Source organism: Rhagoletis zephyria, unplaced genomic scaffold (genome assembly GCF_001687245.7).
Source record: "Rhagoletis zephyria isolate East Lansing unplaced genomic scaffold, Rhagoletis_zephyria_1.1 Rzeph_scaffold_00296, whole genome shotgun sequence".
Lineage (NCBI taxonomy): Eukaryota > Metazoa > Arthropoda > Insecta > Diptera > Tephritidae > Rhagoletis > Rhagoletis zephyria.
Genome location: NW_016157380.1, coordinates 124,769 through 148,134, shown reverse-complemented (window position 1 = coordinate 148,134; position 23,366 = coordinate 124,769). Strand labels below are relative to the sequence as shown.

Sequence of the window (23,366 nt, the reverse complement as noted above, 5' to 3'; positions counted from 1 at the left end):
GTGTATCTCACTGACGCATACATGTAAGAGATGAGCTTGCATGTTTATCAGTTGTAACTGGTTTTCGCAACGATGTTGGTTTTATCTATTTGCGTAGATCTGTGCTGTATTTATTACATATTAGCTCTGATCCAATACTTTTCGTGTAAAATCCTGTAAAAATGTCAAACAGCAAAATTACTCTCTGAAGTGAGAGTAAAAAGTGAGTAACAACAAAAAGTACGGTAACAAAAAAAGCATTTTACCTGTAAAAACGTCAACCACTTTTCATGATTTTACCAGAAGAAAAAGTTCGGGTAAACTCTTGCAACTTCATTCTCTACACAACTCATCAAAAATTGCTCTCATTTGCAGGATTTTGGAGGGATTCGTAGTACGGGATCATTTTTACTGTAACTTCCTGCAAGTTCGTGTAAGAACCTGTAAGTTCATGGAGTACTGGATCAGGGCTATTATAAAAGGAGACATTTTACCAATGTGCTTCAATTTATGCCGATTCCTATGCCAATCATATATCATACCAGGCACAGAATAAATTTATTAACTAATTAAGAATTAATAGCAAACTTATTTGCTAGACGCCACAGTGACCGAAAAACATTTCCATGCGTTCTTTGTCGACGGAACATATAAATTATAGAAAAGTAAAGGCCGGTCCACATAGAACTTTGGCGTTGGCTTTGGCGTTGGCGTTGATTAACAGCTGACTATGAATACACACAATTATATGGACATGTCCACATATCAACGGCAACGCCAACGCCAAAGCTAACGCCCACAAAAAGATGGGCATCTCTCATCTTTTTGCGCGCGTTGTCAATCAGCTGTTGCAAATAAATAAAATTATGTGAAATATTTTTAATTTTTAATCAAATGTAGGTAAGAAATATCAAGTTTCATGCAATTATTGATATGAAATATTAATTTATCTGTCGTTAGTATTTAAATCTAGTGCTCAAAGCATTCGCTGCCAAGCGTTGATTGTAGCAAGCATACTTTTAACGTGCGTTCTGTCAAACTAACGCCAAAGCCAAAGCCAACGCGAAAGTTCTATGTGGACCGGCCTTTATTTCCAAAAACGGTCGTCCATTTGCAGGCAACCAGGTGTGCTTCTGTTACGAAAAAGCTTCTCATAAAAAATCATTTACCATTCGAAAACTCTATTTTATCAAGTTGGCCGGTGAATGTGCGATAAGAAATATTGTTGTTGTTGTTTGTAGTGGCTTTACTTTGTAGTACCTAGTTCGGTTAGTCCATAAATCTTTGTCTCAAGCTCAACTAACTCATCAAGCCTATAAAACTCACTTTTTCGACCGCGTCAGTTCAGCGGGAAAGAAGTGTAAGGAAAGCTCATTTAATCTACATACTACAGTATCTAGATCGTAATTGACTCTGCTTCATGTAAGTGACTGTTCGGGTTTTCCGTGCGGTTCCTGGTGACCAAACTGACATTGTATAATTTAGAATACAATATTATTGTATACTGTAAATAACTTTTTGTACTTTGTACAGAAAAAGTGCAGTAAAGAAGCGACATAGAGCATAAATATAGTCCTAACGAATGGGGGTAAGACATCTCTCCATGGGATCCCTAGTTTAATTTGTTTTTTTTGTCTTAAAAGTGCGACCTCTCAACACTACTGACGCTTTTAGACCACTCAGACCATTCACCGTCCACTTTTTTAATTCCTGCAAGAGAGACAATGGCTAAACAAGGCTGCGATGTTGTATGGCTTCCGTTCTTGGATTGCTGTTATCAATATACCGTGTTAACTAATGAAGACCGTTCTGGCCATTAAGTAGGAAAGGGCAGCTTTGCTTGGACAAAAGCGGTTCATATACATACCTGATTACCTAGATTAGATTAGATTTAGAGGAGGGAGCAGATCACCTAGTTACCGCGACCGAAACGATCTAACAAACCTCTATTCGACTATATGTCTTCTTTGATCCCCGTATTGCTAAGAAACCTCGCTCGTGACTCCATTGTGTCCCGGTACCCATATGAGTCTACTCCCCTTTCTGGAGGCAATAAGTATTAAAAGCCGAAGGCAGTCCCTTACCAGATTTGAGGTGACGTCGTGCGATTAAAAACGAGCAGCGACGCGCTCTGCTGTCCGAGTGTATATAGATGTGTTTTTTGGTTGCCCCACTTTACATACTGCTTCAGACATAATAGTATGGGTATTATTACTGGGAATCTGCTGCAGATAAACAGAGTTTTCTACGAAAAGTTTTTTTCCCCATATAAAAATACATGAAAAACTTTGAGCGCTTTGAGCGACCTCTAAATATTATTTGATTTCAAAATAAAAAAATAGGGCTATATTTTTTCGGTATAAAACAATCCTAGGGGGTAGGAGCATACAAATTCCGACTTTACTTTTTCCACATGCGTTTTTGGACCACCCTAATGAACATTCATTGTTAAAAAAATTTGGCAATGCAGAAAAGTTTTTTTCAACTATATATTAGAATGCTTCCAACTTTGATTTTTTTATAATTTTTATTATGTATAATAACTTATGTATGTATGTTAGAGCTGAAACAAATATATTTCTATTTATAAACCTTTTCCTCAATCCAATCATAATACTCCGAAATGCGTGTATAAATTCCGGGGGTGCCAGTACCACATCCGATGCCAAAAGAGGTTACACCCACAATATAAGCTATCCGACTGTAACCTTCTATTTCCTCATATCTTACGAGTGGGCCGCCGGAGTCTCCCTAAAATATAAAAATCAATTAATTAAAAACTGCAATCTTTTTAGTATAAAATGTACATCTGTATATAGCTTAAACCTTTTGGGAGTCATATGCCATAAAATAACGACACCTCACCTGACAAGTGTCTCGTAACTTTTCATGATCTTTAGCACACAGCTGTGTAGCTATTACTCCTGAACTCAGCAAGTCTTCATCCTGTTCATAATACGTATTACATTCTTCGTTCGTAATTGTAGACAAACTCGTTTTCATTAAGAGCGGTGAGGAGGCGCCAGCTTTGAGACCCAGAGAGTAGGTTATAGAGAGAGAGAGGGAAGGATAATAAAATTCATATTAAATGCTCTTCTCTAATCTTACCAAATTGTGTATCCCCATAACCTATAGCCGTGAGCTGCTCCTCAGCCAATGACCCATACCAGATGCAAGCTTTAGCCACTTTGGGTATGCCGCTACTAGAAAGGAATATTTTATTATTCACACGATTGGTAAAAATCGCCAGCAGAACTTACAAATATCCTTTTGCCATGCGAATGAGCGCTATGTCATTGTAAACTGCTGGGTATTCATAATTTGGATGTTCAATAATCTGATCGATATCATAGTCAGTCGCAGTGGTACTATTCAAATCGAATCCGCCTGGACGCACCACAACAGGCGGATCACTTGCGGGAAAGAAGAACAGTATTATAGTGTAACTACATAGGTTTTTGTTATTTTGAAATTCGCCTAAGTATTTACCTAGAGTGGTAGAGACAGTGCGCAGCTGTTAGCAAATACCTGCTGTCGATTAATGTTCCACCGCATCTGTAAGCTATGCTCCCTGTACCATTTTGATCTCGTACTCGCCAACCTATAGCAGCCTGCATACAAAGAAAAATAGCTTTGTATCTTAACTTACTACCACGAATATTTTTTTTAGAGCAAACTCTTTAGAATTTGTGTCTATTTCAATTAACTCACCATGTATGGAAATTCATTGGGCTTCGCCACCACACCAAATGTGATAAATCCATAGGGCGAATGAGCTTCTAGACATGCTGTAAATGTATATATTAGAAATGTATATTAGAAAGGAATGTAAGTATTTTTTGCATTTTGCAGTTCAAATTTATTTTGAAGCTTATTTGGAAAAAAAATGTAATTAAACTAGTCACAGAGTTCAAAAATATACTTCGGAAAATTTTGAGCTTTCATAAGTGTCCACTAAAATCGTGTTCTAAATGTGAGTGTTACTCTTTGAGATCCAAGTTTGAGCAACATCCGAATAATAGCAAAAACGTTTTCTTATAGCGGTCGCTCCTCTACAGACAATAAAAAACCTCAAAGCGATTTAGGTCGAGTTCAATAAGGAACCACCTCTTCTACTAACAGGGACGCGAGTGTAGAGGAACGAATGCGTTAATTGTTTGCTTGAAGATGTGAAATAGTTCGCCTTATCCACGTTCACACCCAGACTCATTAGCTTTGCTTCCACATCCAACTTGGAAAAGTCTGAACAAACGGTACGTACGCCAGGACGGAAGATCTCATAATTGTTACTGAGTAATTTTTTTCTGCGGCTGTTAGTACCTTCTTAAACATCAGATCAACGAAATTACCCGAAAGGGAGTGACTTTGTAAGAAACCTCGTTTGGTATCGAACCGTTTATGTTCGTATTACTTTCGCGGATATCGCTTTGGAACGTCGTCTAACGACCGAGAGAAGGTGGGTGTCGATCCTTTACCAGCGGATCTTTCCCAAGACTTGAGGTTCGGCAGATGCCTTGTCTATAATAGATTTACCAGGACAAAAGCCAAACTTAAAGTGTTATTTGTGTAACTTCGTAAGATTGAAAGAAAACGGAATTTAAAACCACTGGTCAGTTTGAGCCTTTGCCACCTATCGTTAATCGAAATTTTTGTTATGTTTTCTTCTCGCTTTATTATTGCTACAGGCTATATTAGGAATAATTGTATTTTTTTAATAATTCATTTATTTTTTGTACAGATATCAAATGGTGATTCCTATTCCTATCTTGGGCATAAATTAAGTGCTTTGGAGAGTATTGTTGACGAGAAATTCATAAGTTTGGGAATTTTTTATAACTTACAAATTATTCTTAAAATGGACATGAAAGAAATGATGTGGCCAATTTGTCACCATGGCAATAAATCGTCGCGTCGCCAATTTGTTGGCTATTTCCCATGTTTTGAATGGTGGGTATATACATTCGGGTGGTCCTTAAATGTAGGAAGCAAATTTTTACATCAAACGTCCTAGGCCTCAGCCCATAGGGGTCCCGATTGGAGACGGTTAAAGCGTGTTGCACAGGGGGCAGAGTTCAGATTCCTCTATGGATACTCAACAAATTAAAATAAGTTTTTTTTTTTTTAATTTAATACCCAACATCGATACTTCTATACTCATCACATATAATACTATAGTTAACCCAATAACCATGTGAACTTATTTTCTTTTGGTGTGATTGAAATAAGATTAACGAAAAAAAGATTAACGCAAAACCTCTTGGCTACTTACACTGGTAGAGTAAACGATGCTTCTCCGGCTCATCTCGAAATGCGCAACAAATAAGCGTAATATTACCATCCTGACAATGCCCCTCACATTGGGTTTTCTGCTTTTCGGTTAATCTGTGCATATCCTCTTTCCTGTAATAATAGCCTTTAAAGTTGCGCGGCGTATAGCATTCCTGAGTATCATAACAGCATTCGGTTAATTGTAGATTTTCTAAAAACACCGCTGAAACGGCACAAGACAATCAAACTCGTAAGTGATATGGCTGTAAAAGTTAATATTTTTTATGTTTATCCATAATAAGTATTTACCCAGTATTAGTATTTGAAAGCTTATAAAAATTGGCAGGCGGCTTGAGTTCGCACGCAAGCGAATCATCTTCCCTCAAAATGTTGACTACTTTGTTGCGAAAACAAAACTTGAATGTAAAAGTGCGTTCTGTTCTCTAATTACTGGGCTACTTGCTATGAGTAGCGAACTGAGAGTTAAATGCATACACGTACAAATGTATGTTTACTAAATCCGAAATTTAATATATGCTAATCAGCTATAAATAAGAGAGTTAAGCTTGTAAGATTAAAAAAAAAATTGTGATGAGAATTGCTTACGAACTGGTTTATTGCAAAATAAATGCACAAATAAGAATTTCTCAGTATTTATTGCAGTACCTGGATGGTTATGGTAACTGACGAGCGAGAGTTGCGTTATCGATAATTAAATATATTTATTTTGTATACGTACATATGTAGTATGTATGTATGTACATACATTTCGTCGCCTGGCTAAAAGACTGGCGTATGCTATTTTCGGCAGATTTTGGGAAACCACTTGAAGTTTAGAATGCAATTTATCAAAAATGCGACTATAGACGTTCTGCCTAAATCTCGGAGAATGTTACAAGTTCACGAAAGTTTTAAATTATTTTATTTTAACAATCTTAATATGAATACGGCAAACGAAAGCTAATAAAATACTACATAGACCGTATATGTACATATACATATGTACATCATTTTTCGATAGGTCTGATAGTTTCCGACAAATTAATTAATCATTCCAGGTTTTTGACGTAGAATACGTCTTACCTTAAGGTATGGGGGCTATGTTCAAATGTTGTAGTTGTAATTTTTAGAGCTTCACAAAAACGCTTATTGCACGAGAACTAATAAAGCGATTTCAAAGAAAAGTGTGGCGTTTCAAAGATAAAATTCCAAACCTGTCGACAGATTCATTTTTGTAAATAACCAATTCGGTTTCTGTCGTAAAAACAACGGTAAACATTGCCTTATTTTGGGGTCAATTTTGAGCCTTTAAAGTGCTCTAGCAACTTATTGTTGGCATATATAACTTTCATTTTCGGGATATAGGTTCTTTGGAGCAGTAGAAATATTATCGGGTACAAATTTTATATAAATTTAACAAATATTGAGCATTTTAAGGCAAAAAATTGTTGAAAAAATTTGCAAATTTTTTTCATTACCAAAATGCTCGAAAACCGCTCGAATGATTTTGTTTTTGTTTTCTTTAATCAAAAATTCAAGAGTTTTCCTTTCGTTTGGTATATGGGAAGTATTGGTTGATATCTTCTATATATGTTTATTTTATTCAAATATATGGGCATAAATGATTTTCCATACAAAATCACCTCGTCATCATTTTGCAAACACGTGCATATGTTGGAAGTGTGGGAAGGAGACAAAAAGTATGTATGCGTATGTAATGCGGCTTTTGATAAACAGAGGCGCGCTATTTATAACCTAATCGCAGCGTGTGTACATATGTAAATACATACATACGTACATATGTTGATTGCAGTTAATGTGGATCTGTTTCTATTTTTAGTAATCTATGTATGTCTATACATACATATGTACATACATATTATATATGTACATACATATATGAACACATGTATGCATAATACGCGAAGACTTTTCGAAGTGAAACAACATTTAGAAAAAGTCCAATCCAAGAATAAAAGTAAAGGTGAGGACGTACATAGATAAAGAAAAGGATAAAGGCCAAGGTAAAAATAAACACAAAAACAAAGTTGAGTAAAGATAAAGGCAAACATGAAGACCAAGGTAAATTTAAACACTTTACTTATATGTATAAGTGCAAAGGTGAAGGGGAATATGTATATGAAGAATATGATAAACATAAAAATAAAAACAAAGATAAATATAAAGAAAAAGATGCGGATGAGGATACCGATAAAAGTATAGATGAAGATAGAGGAAGAAAGATTAAAATAAAGGTAGTTGTAGAGAAAAGGATATAGATAAAGGCACAGAGACTCAATCTCGGAACTATTTCGGGATTTTAGGGATTCTCGGGACTTATCGATATAATCGATATTTTGTTGGTTTTTTTATCGATTTTGTTATCGAAATTTTTATCGATATTGTTATTGATTTTGCCATCGATATTTTTGGAACTTATCGATATAATGATCGATATTTTTTCGATTTTGTTATCGATATTTTTTCTCGATTTTGTTATCGATATTTTTATTGATTTTGTTGTCGATTTTGTTATCGACACTGTTATCGATTTTATGATCGATTATTTATCGATTTTGTAATCGATATTTTTATCGTTTTTTTTTATCGATATTTTTATAGATTTTGTTGTCGGTATTTTAATCGATTCTGTAATCGATATTTTTATCGGTTTTGTTATCGATATTTTTTTATCGATTTTGTTATCGATTTTCCTATCGATTGTGCAATCGATTTTGCCATCGATATTATTACCGATTTTGCTATCGATTTTGTCATCGATACTTTTATCGGTTTAGTTACCGATATTTTTATCGATTTTGCTATCGCTATTGTTATAAATTTTTTATAGGTTTTATATTCGATATTTTTATTGATGTTGTTATCGATATTGTTATCGATATTTTTATGGATTTTGTTATCGACTTTATAATCGATTTTGTTATCGACTTTGTTATCGATTTTGTAATCGATTTTTTGATAGATTTCGTAATCAGTGTTGTTATCGATTTTGTTATCGGTATTTTTATCGATTTTGCTATCGATTTTGCTTTCGATATTATTTTCGATTTTGATATCAATATTTTCATCGATTTCTTTATCGATGTTTTTATCGATTTTGCTATCGATATTATTATCGCTTTTGTTATCGATATTTTTTGCTTAGTGTGTACTTTCGTTTTTTACTTGGATATGCTCTTTACCATACCACGTATTCTACGTTTAAATTTAGCGGCTGTATCTCCGATACAGCCTGCAGACCAAGACGAAGGCGCTGGACTGTTCCTTTTTTTATTTTTTTTAATGAAAATATGAAAAAAAAACACTTAAACCGGAGAAAATTAAAAAAAAATAACATCTTTTGTGTAAAACTTATGCCTTTGGGCTAAATCGCGTTCTATCACAAAAAAATCAAGTTACTAATGAAGAAAGTCGATGGATAAATAAAAAAGTAATGAGGATAAGGATAAATACATATATTACTTCATGAAATTAATGAGCCTGCGCACTCGACTTTTTATGGACGGGGTAGAATTTTACCTCAGCAATTTCAGACGGAGAAAATTGCGGTATGAATTCGGTCTGATACGCACACATAGAAAGTTAACTCTCTTATAATTTATGATTACTAGAACCAGTGCGCCTAACGTTGCAATGCCATTGGGACCAGCTTTTTGGAAATTTTCAATGTTTGGCTTTTTTTACTACCTCGCGCAAGTTTTGATCCTTTATGACTTTGAAAACTTCATAGTCATATTTTTACACTCTTTCCTTAAATTTCAATAATTGCAAAAAATAATCAAGTATTGATGAATTAGATATAGATACATTTATTGTTTCAAAATACTACAAGGCATAGAAGCATTCGTCAACAAGATCTTAGTACTCAGTATGCTTCCCATTTTGATTTTATTTTATCATTTTTACATATGCATATTGTATAAGAACTAGTTATGTATGTGAGAGCTTAAGCAAATATATACACATCTATTTATAAACCTGTTCCTCAATCCAATCAAAATATTCAGAAACGCGTGTATAAATTCCGGGAGTGCCAGTACCACATCCGATGCCGAAAGAGGTTACGCCCACAATATAAGCTATCCGATCGTAATCTTCTATATTTTCATATCTTATAAGCGGGCCGCCGGAGTCTCCCTTAAATAATAAAATTTTTAGATTTGAAATTATGGAGCCACTTCTTCAGAATTTGGAAAATTGTAAGAGGTAGGTAACACCAAGTTCGCTTTTTCAAAATTTTTTTTTTTTTAGCCCTTACCTGACAAGTGTCTCGTAACTTTGCATGATCCTTGGCGCACAGCTGTGTAGCTATTACTCCTGAACTCAGCAAGTCTTCATCCTGTTCATAATAAGTACTACATTCTTCGTTCGTAATTGTAGACAAACTCGTTTTCATTAAGAGCGGTGAGGAGGCACCAGCTTTGAGACACGAGAGTGGGTTAGAGAGAGAGATAGATGATATGATCAAATAAAATACGCTTTTCAAATCTTACCGAATTGTGTATCCCCATAACCTATAGCAGTGAGCTGCTCCTCTGCCAATGACCCATACCAGATGCAAGCTCTAGCCACGATGGGCGAGTCGCTACTACAAAGGAAATTTTATGTTTCACACTATTGGTAAATACCTCCAGCAGATCTTACAGAAATACTTTTGTCATGCGAATAAGCGCTATGTCATTGTAAACTGCTGGGTATTCATAATTTGGATGTTCAATAATCTGATCGATATCATAGTCAGTCGCAGTGGTACTATTCAAATCGAATCCGCCTGGACGCACCACAACAGGCGGATCACTTGCGCGAAAGAAGAACAGTAATATAGTATACATACATACTTTTTTGTTGTTTTAAAATTCGCCTAAGTATTTACCTGGAGTGGTAGAGACAGTGCGCAGCTGTTAGCAAATATCTGCTGTCGATTAATGTTCCACCGCATCTGTAAGCTATGCTCTCTGTACCATTTTGATCTCGTACTCGCCAACCTATAGCAGCCTGCGTACAAAGAAAAATAGCTTTGTATCTTAAATTATTACTACGAATATTTTTTTAGAGCCAACTATTTAGTATTTCTGTCTATTTTAAACCACTCACCATGTATGGAAATTCGTTAGGCTCCGCCACCACACCAAATGTTATAAATCCAGAGGGCAAATGGGCATCTAAGCAGGCTGTAAGTTTATTTATTGTGAATATATTTCTACATATGTATATGTAAACATATGAGCTGTTATTTTTGAAAGTGGTATAAGTCCGTTTTTAAAGTGAAACTTCTTAATCGAGTTCGGATGGGTAGAAGGTTAGATACAACGGGCTGGCTTGTAAGTAATAGTAGAGTTCGGAGATGTTTGCGTTAAATGTTTATGTCATGTCATCAGACCTTTATCGTTTAACCTGTACTTATGCAATATGGTTTTAGTTTTTTTTAAAGGGTTGCCACCTACTAGAAAATTAAATTAAAATAATTCAAATCTTTTAATAAGTAAAATTAGTTAATTTATGAGTATCAATCGAAGTGGCTTTGAAAAAGCCTAATTTTTTAGCAAAATGAAGGAGTCTGCCATCTGTTCGACAAGTCAAATTTAACTTGATGCATCAGTTAATTGATATACATATGTACATTAGACTGCATCACTAAAAAAGTTGCGGGTTTTCCGCCGGGTTTACAAAATCTACTATATTTTAAGACGTCCACCAAAATATTTCGGAAAAATATTAAGATTTAAGCGAGCTGGACCGATTTGAAAATACCTCCAAAAATGTAGTTTTTTATAAATAAAAATAGTTTCTTAATGAACTTTTTGAAAAAAGTCCTCTCAGATGACAAAACAGATTACGCTTAAAAATCTGATTGATTTTCGAAAAACTTGAATAACTGGGCCAAAGCTATTCTGATTTAGACTTATGGGATGACCTCAGCAGAAAGGTATTTTCCTACTATTTTTATTTCTGTGCAAAAAAAGTCATTCGTGTCCCAGTTTTCTTTTTTTTAATACCAACACATCTTAATTCAACTTTGAATGATCTTTGTTCATCCTACCTTTCTCTTTCATCCTTTGCATGAGCTTATTAGCAAAGAAATAAAAAAGGGTGAGAAAATACCTTTCCAATGATACCTCTTAAGTCTAAATCGGAAGAGTTTAAGTTCAGTTATTCAAGTTTCTCTTATACCAATCGTTGAAAAAAGTAAAAAAAACAGCATCAAAAATCTCATTACTATGATTCCGTTCAAAATCTTTTTACATTTTTTTAAAATATTTTTAGGCAAATTTTTTAAGCTTAAACCATCTTTAAGAAACTATTTTATGCATTTAAACCATCTTTAAGAAACTATTTTTATGCATAAAAAACTCCATTTTTGAAGGTATATCCAAATCGGTCCAGCTGACGTAAATCTTAATATTTTTCCGAAATATTTTGGTGGACGTCTTTAAAATATACGCGATTTTATAATACCAATGGAAACGCAATACCGATTTTTGTTTTTTTTTTTTGTATGGGGAGTGATGCACGCTAATGTATATACATTTGAATAGGGTTGCCACTTGTTTGAAAAGTGAAATTCTGTTAAATTATTCAGATGCTATGTACATGAAATATTAAAATTTGAATATCAAACGAAAATGTTTTTAGCAATTTTTAGTTTGAACAACTAAAATATTTTCAAAATTTAAGTTCAAACTTTTTATATGGCTGCGGATATGTTTGCGTTAAATATTTAATGCCATGGCGAAGGTATATTTTACAAAATATATTCCGAACTTCTTCCTTTCTGTAATTTGCTTTATTAAGTTTCACTTCTTCCGCGTGTAGTGACTACAAGCAGTAAGTTTTTCTTTTATGTGATTGAAAAAGTTTAACTAAACAAATTTTTCGCTACTTACACTGGTAGAGTAAACGATGCTTTTCTGGCCTGCCTCCTAATGCGCAACAAGTAAGCGTATTATTACCATCCTGACAATGCCCCTCACATTGGGCTTTCTGTTTTTCGGTTAATCTTTGCATATCCTCTTTTGTATAATAAAAGCCTATAACGTTGAGCGGCGTATAACATTCCTGGGCTTTGTAACAGCCTTCGCTTAACCGTGGCTTTTCTAAAAATACCGCTGAAACGGCACAATAATATGAACTCGTAAGCGATATGGCTGTAAAAATTTGTACATATTTTTTGTTTATCCATAATAAGTATTTACCCAGTATTAGTATTTGAAAGCTTATAAAAATTGGCAGGCGGCTTGAGTTCGCACGCAAGCGCTTCATCTTCCCTCAAAATGTTGACTACTTTGTTGCGAAAATAAAACTTGAATGTAAAAGTGCGTTCTGTTCTCTAATTACTGGGCAACTTGTTATGAGCAGCAAAATCAGCGAACTGAGAGTTAAATGCATACACGTAAATATGTATGTTTACTAAATCCGAAATTTAATATATGCTAATCAGCTATAAATAAGAGAGTTAAGCTTGTAAGATTAAAAAAAAAAATTGTGATGAGAATTGCTTACGAACTGGTTTATTGCAAAATAAATGCACAAATAAGAATTTCTCAGTATTTATTGCAGTACCTGGATGGTTATGGTAACTAGTCCGGAGGTTTGCGTTATCGATAATTAAATATAGGTTATTAGTGTGGGGCGAAAAAATTAGTTTCTCGATTTTGAAATCTCTCTAATTATAGTTCTTTTATATGCATTTTCTTTTTTTTTAATACTTTCTAGAAAGATTTTGCGTGTGCAGTTTTGTAGCCCATACAATTTTAGTAAATATAATAAAGTGCAAGTTTGAGCGTTGATTTTTGGAATTTTTTATGCTGATGGTGTAACGCATTTATTTTTATGAGAATTGAAGTCAGTTGTGCTTTTTGATTAAAAAATATATTTTTTTCCTTTAATTTGTAGTTTGTATTCTTTTTAAAAGAAAACTTTTTATTTTAATGCATATATTTTTTATCAACACTGTTGTTGTCCATTAAATGTGACTTTATTTTGTCTTTCGTCAGTAGAAGTATATACATATGTACATATTCAGCTCGCCACAGTTCCATAAGTGACCTCCTCAATCCAATCAATATATTCAGATATGCGCGTATAAACACTTGGAGTGCCAGTGCCACAACCGATGCCAAATGATGTTACGCCAACCAAATAAGACATTAAATTAAGGCCCTCCATTTGCACAAACTTTATAATCGGACCGCCAGAGTCGCCCTGTAAATGAAAGATATTTTGAATGATAATATGTATGCAAGTATGTATTTCACAAAAATTTCAAGCTATTTTCATGCTCTTACTTGGCAAGTGTCACGCAGTTTCTCGGGATCCATTGCGCATATCTGAGTCGATCTAATTCCTTCAGTTAGAGCACCACTATCCGGGTCATAAAACGATTCACACTCACGATTGTTGATTGTTGTTAAATTGGTCTTTAATAATAGTGGTGAGGAGACGCCGCCTGAAAAGAGGGTTAAGGGGTTAATGCTACAATGCTGGATTTCTTCAAGTGATTACTACTGCATATTACTTTTCTTTAGGCCCTGATTTAAAAAGTGTCATGTTGAAACAATATTAGTGACTACTTTGATTGCCTCAATGCGTTTTTTGCCGTTTTAAGGCCAAGTGAAAATTCGCTATATGTATTTATGTATGTTAATATGTACATACCAAATTGTGTGTCTCCATAACCGATTGCTGTAACATTTTCTTCCAAGCTTGGCTTTGCCCAAAGACATGCTGGTGCATCATGGAAGGGATTGCCACTTTGAAGTGTATTGAAAAAATTAAAGCATAATTTCAGTTGAAAAAATTTTCAATTTATCCCACAAACGTCTTTCTACTCACTTAAATATTGTCTTCAAGCGTATAACAGCAATATCATTGTAAACAGATGGATATTCATAGTTGGGATGCTCTATGACATCTTCAACTTCCAGGTCCCATGCTTCAGTGTCATTTAAGGCGAACCCACCAGGTCGCACAACGACGGGCAGATCGCTAAGTTTTTGTTTTTTTTTTCAAATTTGTTCAAAATGAGAAATAAAGAGTAAAAAATAATAATAGTATTTTTTTTTTTAAACATACGCTGAATGATATAGACAATGTGCCGCCGTAATCACATAGCCACGATCGTATATAGTGCCACCACATTTGTAAACTATTGTTGAGTTCCCTGTGGAATCGTCTTTAATGCGCCATCCTAGAGCAGCCTGAAATGCAAATATTTGCGCCATTTGCGATATTAGTTTGCATAACCATTTAATTAAAAGCCTCCTTCGGAGGAGACAGGGTTGGAAACGCCTCGATAACGGCGGCAGAAGTTGCCCTCATTGCTGCACACGCAGGCTAGTTCTTGTAATCATGCCTCTTTCCTTCTCGAAAGAATGGTTTTCCTTTCTTGGAGAAAATAGCTATGCTACTCATTTGAGCGTTAACGTTAAACCCTTTTTAAGTGCATCATTGCAGTAAGAGATACTTTGGGGCACCCTTCGTAGCTTTGACCCCTCGTGTCCTAGAGTTTATTTAATGGTTTTATACTTGCCCCGCAAAAAATGGGACTAATCCGGGATGACTCCGGGAGCAATCGCAAAGAAGCAGGACTAATACAACTTTTGATCTCTTTATATGGAATGAACTGTTCGCTTTTGTTCGCGCATGTCCTATGAAGAGACTAATTGTTCACCTTTATACCCGAACGGGTATAAAAAGCGACTAGTCACTTTTAAAAAATAAGAATAAAAATTTGCGCCAGCTGAGATTCGAACCGGGGTGTGTCAGTTTTGTTAGGCGAATACCCTCCCTGTGTCCCAACGCCGCACATGAAATTTCATTGACTAATCATATCATTAAATCCATAATAGTACCCGTTAGAGATGAGTTGAGGACTCATTGATCTCCAATTATACCCATAAGGGATGAGTCGAGACTAATTGACCTCCATTAGTCCCCGTATGAGACTAGTTGCGACTAATTAATGCCGAATTGTACCTGGTTGAGAGTAATCTCGGAATACTCTCTTTAGAGATGCAGGGTGGCATCCGTTGGCATGTAGTAATTTTAACCCATTTGCGCCCGAAGCGTTTAGCAATTAGAGTATGTTCTGGGTTATCGGAAGCACTCCTTATAACTGTTGCAGATTATTTAGATAAAAATCAAAAATAATTGCTATTTTGGATTTTTAAAATAAAAGTTAGAAATTACACTTATTTAAGGACTAATTAAATAAAAGTCAAAAATAATTGTTAAAAAGCGATTTTTTTTTTTTAAATAAAAGCTGTAACTGTTACGGTCCCTGCTCATAGGTCAGTATTATTTCTGTTAGTGTTGTCGTTTCCCCCTAACTTGGGGAGGTATCGGACTGTCTTTTTCTGTTTTTTTTTTTGTAGCGGTAGGCATCTAACGCATAGCATACCCTGAATAGCCTTGTTAAAAAAGAGCGGCTAATGGGATATTCTCTGCAGTGGTTCGCATATAAATTAGTAACACGGCCCCTATTAGCTCTCCAACTCTCACCCGTATGCGTCGTTTCGGCCCTCCCTAAAGGTAAAGGCTTAAAACACTGCAATGTTTTTCAGAATATTTCGCCATGGTAGCTCCAGGTAGCTTCAGTCAAGTAACTTTCACGACTTAGGCTGCGTTTCTCCAAACTCATTTAAGTGGAAATTAACTTTAATTGAATTTTTTACTTAATTTTATTACATAATTAGATTAAAATTGATTGGTGAAACCAAAAATTCGAAAATTAAAGTAATTTTCACTTAAATGAATCTGGTGAAACCCAGCCTTAAAGATAAAACGAAATTACATGATTTTTTGAAATATAGCGACTAACTACTAATTCATAGAACTCCCTTATCACTTTTACCTTCATTTCATAGCGATCAAACTTTAATTTGTTGCCATTCTAAAGCTTAGTATCCAGGTTCTAAGCAAACAGTCAGGAAAGAAAAAAAAGTTTCGTTCGCGGGAATAGTAGTGTCTAAGAAATTTCGACATCTGATATTTCACAGCCTATTGTCTCACTCTTTCTTCACGAAATAATGGGCATATATTTCTGTTGCAAAAAACTTCCTTAAGGAAATTTGAGACAAGAAAATGTCTTCGTCAGTTGTTCAGCGTTTGTTTTTTTTGTTTAAATGGAATTTTTGCTTTTCTTGAGTGTTGGATACTAAACTTAAAATTTACCAACTTACCATAAACGGAAATTCGTTATCCTTAGCTAATTTTCCATGTATGATGAAACCACGCTTTAAATGATTGTATCTGCAGACTGTTAAATATATGTACAGTGGCGAGCATTAATGGTTGAATGTTTGCCACTTTTGTACTTATGTGACCATACAAATTTTCCCATTAACGCAATTTCAATCTAACTTTTTTTGTTTTATAGAACATTTATTCTTTTAACAAAAAACATAAACAAACTTCATTCAAACTTAATTGTGAAATTTGCTAAGGCGAGAAATCAAAAGTAACTGCATTCATCCAATTTTGCACGTCACGCTTTTGTGGCTTGGCATGCCTTGAATTTACCTTTATCTGAAATAATTGAATCGCTGCAGCTGTGCATCGCTTGGTTATGTCATGTTTAGCAATAGTCGGTTGAAAAAGTTCGATCAAAGCGTACGTAACTACGAAATTAAAAACATAAAATTAAAAATGCGGTAAATATCAGAAGACGTGGCAAAAAAGATCGTGATGTTGACAAAAGATGGTCTTTCGGCGCGAGAAATTGCTAAGAGATGTAAAATCTGCCACAGTACAGTCTTATGTGTTCAAAAAAGACGGGGTTTGCTGCCTACATCGAGTGTTAGAGGGCGTCGTAGGTTACTCTCTGACGGAGATGCTCGCTGTATGAACGGTTAATGAGGCGTAATAACATCATAACATCAAAATTAGCTGCGGAGGAAATAAACAAAGTAGTAAGTGAGTGGACGGCTCGTAGAGCTCTTCAACGAATCGGTTTGATCTCATCAGTCAAGAAAAAAAACGGGCTTTGTCTGACAAAAATTTAAAAGCACGGTTGAAATTTTGTAACGATTGCAAAAATTGGAGCGTTGATGACTGGAAACGAGTGATATGGTCAGACGAAACAAAAATAAATCGCTTCCAGTCAGATGGAAAACAATACTACTGGCACCGTCCACAAGAAACGCTTCAAAAGCATCAGGTAAAGCAAACTGTGAAGCATGGCGGAGGCAGTTTAATGGTATGGGGCTGTTTTACTTGGTGGCATGTTGGCCCATTAACAAAAATCAATGGCATAATGAAAAAGGAAGATTATCTTCATATTTTAAGAACAAATTTGCCTGATTTCGTCGAGATGAGCGCATATCCTGAAGATGAGGTCTTATTCCAACAAGACGGGGACCCCAAACACACAGCGAAAATCGTGCAAAATTGGTTATCTGACCAACGTTTTAAAGTCCTGAAGTGGCCTGCTCAAAGCCCCGATCTCAACCCAATCGAAAATTTATGGGCAATTTAAAAAAAAAGGTTGGCGGTATATGAGAGGGCCCCCAAAAATATGGACGAACTTTGGGTTAGAGTTCAGGAAGAATGGGCAAAAATACCGAACCAGACCATAGAAAAACTAGTGGAAAGCATGCCAAAATCCATTAAAAGTGCCCTGAAGAATAAGGGATTATGGACAAAATGTTAATACTCGTTATTTCTCTCACGTGCAAAATTGGATGAATAAAGTTACTTTAAGTTTTTCGCCTTAGAAAGTTTTATATTTAAGTTTGAATAAAATTTGTTTATGTTTCTGTTAACAGAATAAATGCTTTATAAAACAAAAAAAGTTTGGTTGAAATTGCGTTAATATAAAAAATTTTTTGGGCACATAAGTACAAATGTGGCAAACATTCAACCATTAATGCTCGCCACTGTATGTCCATGTGAAGTTATTTCCTCCATAAAATTGTGTACCAAACTAAGCCTGCAGTCTAGACCTACCTTGCTCAGATATCCTATCTGAATCTACTTTAGCCGCGTAGGCACAGCAGCGCAATCGCAATGTACTGTTATGATGGCAAAAACCATCACAGAGTCCTCTTACTGTTTCGTTGAATGCATTATAAAGTTCTTCGTCTACAAAGCGGCCGCTGTAATTGCGTGGTGTAAAACAATATTGTCCAGAATAGCAACCCTCAATTTGTTGACCGAAGAATACTGTGAAGATAATAATTGCAATTAAAGGTTGTTATCTTTGTTAAGGATTTGCATTTTACCAACTAATATTCCGAATATAAAAATGAAAATGAAAATTGCATTTTTATTATTTTCTTTTAGCCACATTTTTTTAGTACAATTTGTAGTAACTATAACACTTTAGCGCCAAGTTATTGACCAGTTCAGATGGAAATCAACACTTGAATGCAACTGCGAAATGATTTGCTTTTACTTAGAACTCAGAAAAGTAGCGCACTGTGGGGTGATTATAAAGAGCTGGAGCGGAAAAGAAATTTTAAACTTGTATTTTCATCAGTAGTCGTCGAAGAAATATGTACCTAATTTAATTAAACTTGAAATTTTAGGACTACCAAAAACGAACAAAGGAAGTCAGAATTTAATACGTACATAGATCTAATGGCATTGGTAAAATAGCATATTTTGGTATTATCTTTTTATAGAATCAAAGAGTTGCTTTGCCCACTGTAAACTCATTCCAATACCTTTATATTTAGTTTTAGTTTTGTATGCACATATACCGGTTTTTAGCGATAAATGCACGCATAAGTAAAACTTGTTGAATACATTACTTACTGTCAGTATTATTTTCTCCATTGGTTAATTAATTCCCTTAATACCTTACTTTGCAAAACTTTATGAACACATGTATGTACATATGTAGTACATATGGACATATATTTGTTTGCAATTCATACTTTTGTTTACTTTTTACAATCCAATTCTGTACTGGTTACAAAAATTTCGTAACCGCTGTCAAGTTTTGAACCCATTTCACATTCTGTGGACTTTTGTAACCGGTAAATTTGTTGCTACCTAAATAACTGAGTTTCTATAAAATAAAGTTGCAAAAGGAAGAGATCGTTTGATCAAATACCCACATATTGACGGCTGAGTGGTAGATCGACCTACTGTCTCGGCAGCCGGTTCGAAACGCCATATCTCAGCAAAACTACTTTAGAATTTGGTTGAAGAATGCTTTAGCTCAGAATTTGGTTCAAAAACGCTATATCTAAACTGAAAATATATTGAAAATATATTGGCATAGGGCGTTTATGAATCGGCAGCTGAGACAGGGGGTTTTTAACCGATTTCTGAAATTGAGCGTTCTTCAATAAAATTCTGAAATAGGGCGTTATCAAACTGTTTGCCGAAATAGTAGGTCGATCTTCCACTCAGCTGTCGATATGTAGTTTGTAAAAAAGACGCTTTTATTTAGAGTGCCCTGCAAAAATACCTATGGCGAAGCTATTGTATACATATGCAAGGGAGCTAACTTTCTTCCCTCCAAGACAAGCGCAGATCTCACTTCGAGCGATGAAAGAGCTTTGAGTACCGCTTGACAATTCTCTCATTGTGATAAATAGTTTCTCCCCAGATTTATCTCCGCACACAGGTTGATGGCGTCTACCCTAAAAAAGCTCGGCACCGTAGACGTCTGCTTCCATGCACTCGGGAGCTTCCAGCGCCTATTTTTATGCCGCAGTGGAATATTCTTAACTAGTTGGGGCTAGCAAGAGCTGGGAGCCTAATTACTCCATGTTGCTAGATGAGTTGAGCTTTCATCTGTCAAAATCCTCTCTAACGAATTTTAGTAGAGTTCGTTTTGCCGGTGTGCTCTATGTACAGTGGCGGTCAAATGTGGATGAATGGTGTTCCGTTTTTAATATTTACAATATTTTTCAAGCAAAGTTTTTTTTAAGCTTTAACAAAAACTATACAAATCATACTTTCAAACTGTATGCATAACTTAGAAAAATTCCAAAAATTTTTATCTTGATTTCGAGTTTTTCAGCCAGAATTTTTAGAAATTTTTTGAATTTGCAGTTAACAAGCTTGTAAAATTCTAGTAAAACAAGTGCAAGCTTTGAGCGGCTAAAAAAACGGGTTTTACGGTTTTTCATATAAATAGCGAAATTTAGGGAAACTGGCGTTGACTTGTTTTTATTTCTTTTTTTTTTGTAAACGGTCTTGCGCATATTCTTCTATAAGAAATCCATGTTTATATGGAAAAAAGTGCAAAACGCTGTCAACAAAAATAAAATTATTAAAAATCAATGCGATTTTTTTAGCCAATAACCAGGCAGTGTTTAATTTTATTAACACGGTTTGTAAATTTGCACACATTAGGCGAGGAATCTGATTGCCTCTGGCAAGCTTCTGAAAAAAAAGATGAATCTCGCCTTCTTCCAAACCTCCGGAACATGTGATGGAGCAAGACTGCTCTTAACCCATTCAGGACCAAGGGAAACATGCATCCCCATGAATTATTTTAAACGTTTCTGTTTTTTATGTGCCGCACTTTTATTTAGAAATAAATATTTTTACCAAAACAAGGAACATTCAAAACAAATTAGAACAAAACTACTTATATAAAAAAATAACTTTTGCAAAAAAAAATGTTTTTATAAAAGTCTAATTTTTAGAAAAAAGACGCTTTATGAAAAAATACATCTAAAGGAAAGAAATTTGTTGGAAAAAATAATAAAAACAAATTTTATGGAACAAATTTTACAAGGCGTACTTAGCACGGTGCATAGGCAACTGGCTGAGTCAGTGGGATCGTCGGTTCGAATCCTACTGAAAGAAGTCTGATGAGGAAATGTGGTGATTTCCGAAATAGCTATCACTTCTACCATTTTTTCAAATTATTGTTGCTTTTCCACAATAAAATTTTCATTTAAAACGGCCTCGAGCTCAATATAAATTGTTGAATATAATTGTTATAAAGACAAAACAAAAAAAAAATAACAAGAACAAATAATTTTATAGAATTTTTTTTCTGATTCTGATTTTTCTGATTTAAACAGAAAAACAATTTTTTGTTGAGAACAATTTTTTGTAATAACACTGAAGAAGTTGAACTGTAACAAGTAATTTTTAAGCAAATTCAAAACCGACTTCAATTCTGATATAAAAAGTCACTTATCGAATCCAATCCAAATAAGTATGGCGTCACCTCAGGTTTCAGAATTATAGAAATCGTATATATATAGAAACGTGGTCCAGAGTTATGCGGTAACATACATAAAAAAAAAATTTCCCTGGAATTGATAACCTTCTCCTTCTTTTCAAGTCAGTTTAAAATAGTTTTCCCTTATCTTTTCTTTAAGAAAAATCAGTTTTCTCACCGACTAAATTGTAGGCTAACGGTCCCGAAATAGTTAATGCTGCCCCCTGCTATAGCAGTAATGGCCGGATTTGATCTACTCTAGGAGCTTTGAAAATCCCCAAAAAAAACGATTTCTCATTGCACAAATTGCTAGGTAAAAAGGTTTTTGCCCGCCTTCATTCCGCAAAAGAAGGTCTGGTCTATCTTCGCTACTTTCGTAGGATCAATTTGCAGCCTTTCTCTTGCCAGAGCTTTGTAAAGCCTTACGAAAGCAGCGATTAAAGGAATTCCTACCCAGAAGGCTATAAAGCTTTCGCTCTTAATTATTGTGATCTCCTTAATGGGTGCTTTTGGTGAACTCTTCCTCTTGCCAGGGATTAGAGAAGCTTTGCGGATGCAGGTATTAAAGAAATTCCTAACCAGAAGACTCTAAAGCTTTCGCTTTTAGTTTACGTGATCTCATTATTTGATGCTTTTCCTCTTGTGAAGTCTTGCGGCTACCCATAAGGCTGTAAAATTTTCCGAAGTCGGAGAAATTTGAAGTAAAATTTTTTTTAATCTCTTAGTTTCGAATAGTAATACTATGGCTCAAGACAACACTTACTCAAACGGAGACAACATACACACATGCAAGTTACTTAAAAAATATAAATTAGCGCATATCATTTTCCGTTAACATAAAATATTCGAAAATATTGCCCGCCTGGCGATGATAAATAAGTGTGAAGATCTTGTCAACATTGGCATTTACCTTTTCTAATTTTCACATGCAAAGCAACAACAAATGCATTTCGTTTATTGACAACATCATTACTAAGTTGTTTGTGTGGGTTAGAGTTGTTGTTGTCACCACACTGCAACGCAGCAACATTGATTGCTCCACTGACCGAATGACAACACACCAGAGGCGCAACGTTGCAACGGCACACATTAGTTTGTATGTATGTATGTATGTATGTACATAAATATGTAGATATACATATGTTTGTATATACATTCTTTAATGTGCACACTTGTAGGTGTATTTATGTATGTATGTACATACTACGTATATGTACGCCGTATTTTATGCTGTTGCAAGCAATTGTCGCTGGTGTTGCATATTAATCGCTTGTGCTACATAGCTCTCGGCGATTTTTCACTTTTCTCAATTACACGACACCAAAGTCAAATGCAAATGCAGCGAAAGTGTTTGTCCAATCGCGTTTCGGTCACTGGTATTTTGTTTTAGAGTAGGCTACTTTTTTCATTATTTTATTTTATTTTGTATTTTTTTTTTTAGATTTTCAAATGAAAATACGAAATACGAAAAATGTTTGCGTGCAGTTAAAGTAAGTAGCTGCCTACAAACGTAAATTTGTAGGTGCATACGCATGCGTGTGTATGTATAGTGACTCAAACAAGTGGTCATTTGTGTCGTTTTTTTTAGATATTCGTAATGTTTTTCGAGATAATTTTTTTTTGTTATTTTTATATACAAATATCGTCTAAGCTTAAACCCAAACCGTTTAGTTCACAGTTTCAAACTATATAAAAATTTAGGAAAATTCAACAATTTCAAGAAAATTCAAGATATCTGGGTATGCAGTTTTATCGCACATACAATTTTAGTCTAATGAAGGCAAGTTTCAAACGGCTGAAAAATCGCGTTAATTTTTTGAGATTTTTTTTTGCAGGCTACTTTTTTCGGTTTTTTAATATAACAAGCGCAATTTACAAAAACATGCGTTGATATTTTGAAATTTTGTTGCTGACGGTCTTCAGCGTTTTATTTCATAAGAAATTCTTACTTACATGAAAAAAAGTG

At 34.8% G+C, this 23,366-nt stretch overlaps 3 protein-coding genes across 5 annotated transcripts; all 3 read right to left on the bottom strand.

Annotated features, from left to right (window-relative positions):
* Nucleotides 1–2,488: 2,488 nt before the first annotated feature.
* LOC108358795 (serine protease snake-like) lies at nucleotides 2,489–5,721 on the bottom strand. 2 transcript variants are annotated; one of them, XM_017610285.1, is made up of 8 exons: nucleotides 5,557–5,721; nucleotides 5,249–5,470; nucleotides 3,691–3,767; nucleotides 3,469–3,590; nucleotides 3,240–3,392; nucleotides 3,088–3,179; nucleotides 2,845–3,005; nucleotides 2,489–2,730 (listed from the first exon to the last, which is right to left on the bottom strand). In XM_017610285.1, exons 1-8 carry the CDS (start codon nucleotides 5,621–5,623, stop codon nucleotides 2,560–2,562), a joined length of 1,065 nt encoding a protein of 354 aa, XP_017465774.1. In that variant the 5' UTR covers nucleotides 5,624–5,721; the 3' UTR covers nucleotides 2,489–2,559. The 2 variants fall into 2 exon arrangements, with proteins under 2 accessions (XP_017465774.1, XP_017465773.1); XM_017610284.1 differs by having other exon boundaries at nucleotides 3,088–3,182; nucleotides 5,557–5,719.
* A 3,057-nt stretch (nucleotides 5,722–8,778) lies between these two features.
* Nucleotides 8,779–12,637, bottom strand: LOC108358796 (serine protease snake-like). 2 transcript variants are annotated; one of them, XM_017610287.1, is made up of 8 exons: nucleotides 12,462–12,637; nucleotides 12,153–12,374; nucleotides 10,363–10,439; nucleotides 10,142–10,263; nucleotides 9,913–10,065; nucleotides 9,762–9,856; nucleotides 9,527–9,687; nucleotides 8,779–9,405 (listed from the first exon to the last, which is right to left on the bottom strand). In XM_017610287.1, the coding sequence occupies exons 1-8, from the start codon at nucleotides 12,526–12,528 to the stop codon at nucleotides 9,235–9,237; spliced, it is 1,068 nt and encodes a 355-aa protein (XP_017465776.1). In that variant the 5' UTR covers nucleotides 12,529–12,637; the 3' UTR covers nucleotides 8,779–9,234. The 2 variants fall into 2 exon arrangements, with proteins under 2 accessions (XP_017465776.1, XP_017465777.1); XM_017610288.1 differs by having other exon boundaries at nucleotides 9,762–9,853.
* A 565-nt stretch (nucleotides 12,638–13,202) lies between these two features.
* Nucleotides 13,203–18,641, bottom strand: LOC108358804 (trypsin-1-like). The gene is made up of 8 exons (XM_017610298.1): nucleotides 18,489–18,641; nucleotides 18,214–18,429; nucleotides 16,449–16,525; nucleotides 14,341–14,465; nucleotides 14,101–14,253; nucleotides 13,924–14,018; nucleotides 13,554–13,714; nucleotides 13,203–13,470 (listed from the first exon to the last, which is right to left on the bottom strand). The coding sequence occupies exons 1-8, from the start codon at nucleotides 18,553–18,555 to the stop codon at nucleotides 13,288–13,290; spliced, it is 1,077 nt and encodes a 358-aa protein (XP_017465787.1). The 5' UTR covers nucleotides 18,556–18,641; the 3' UTR covers nucleotides 13,203–13,287.
* Between the last annotated feature and the right edge of the window lie 4,725 nt (nucleotides 18,642–23,366).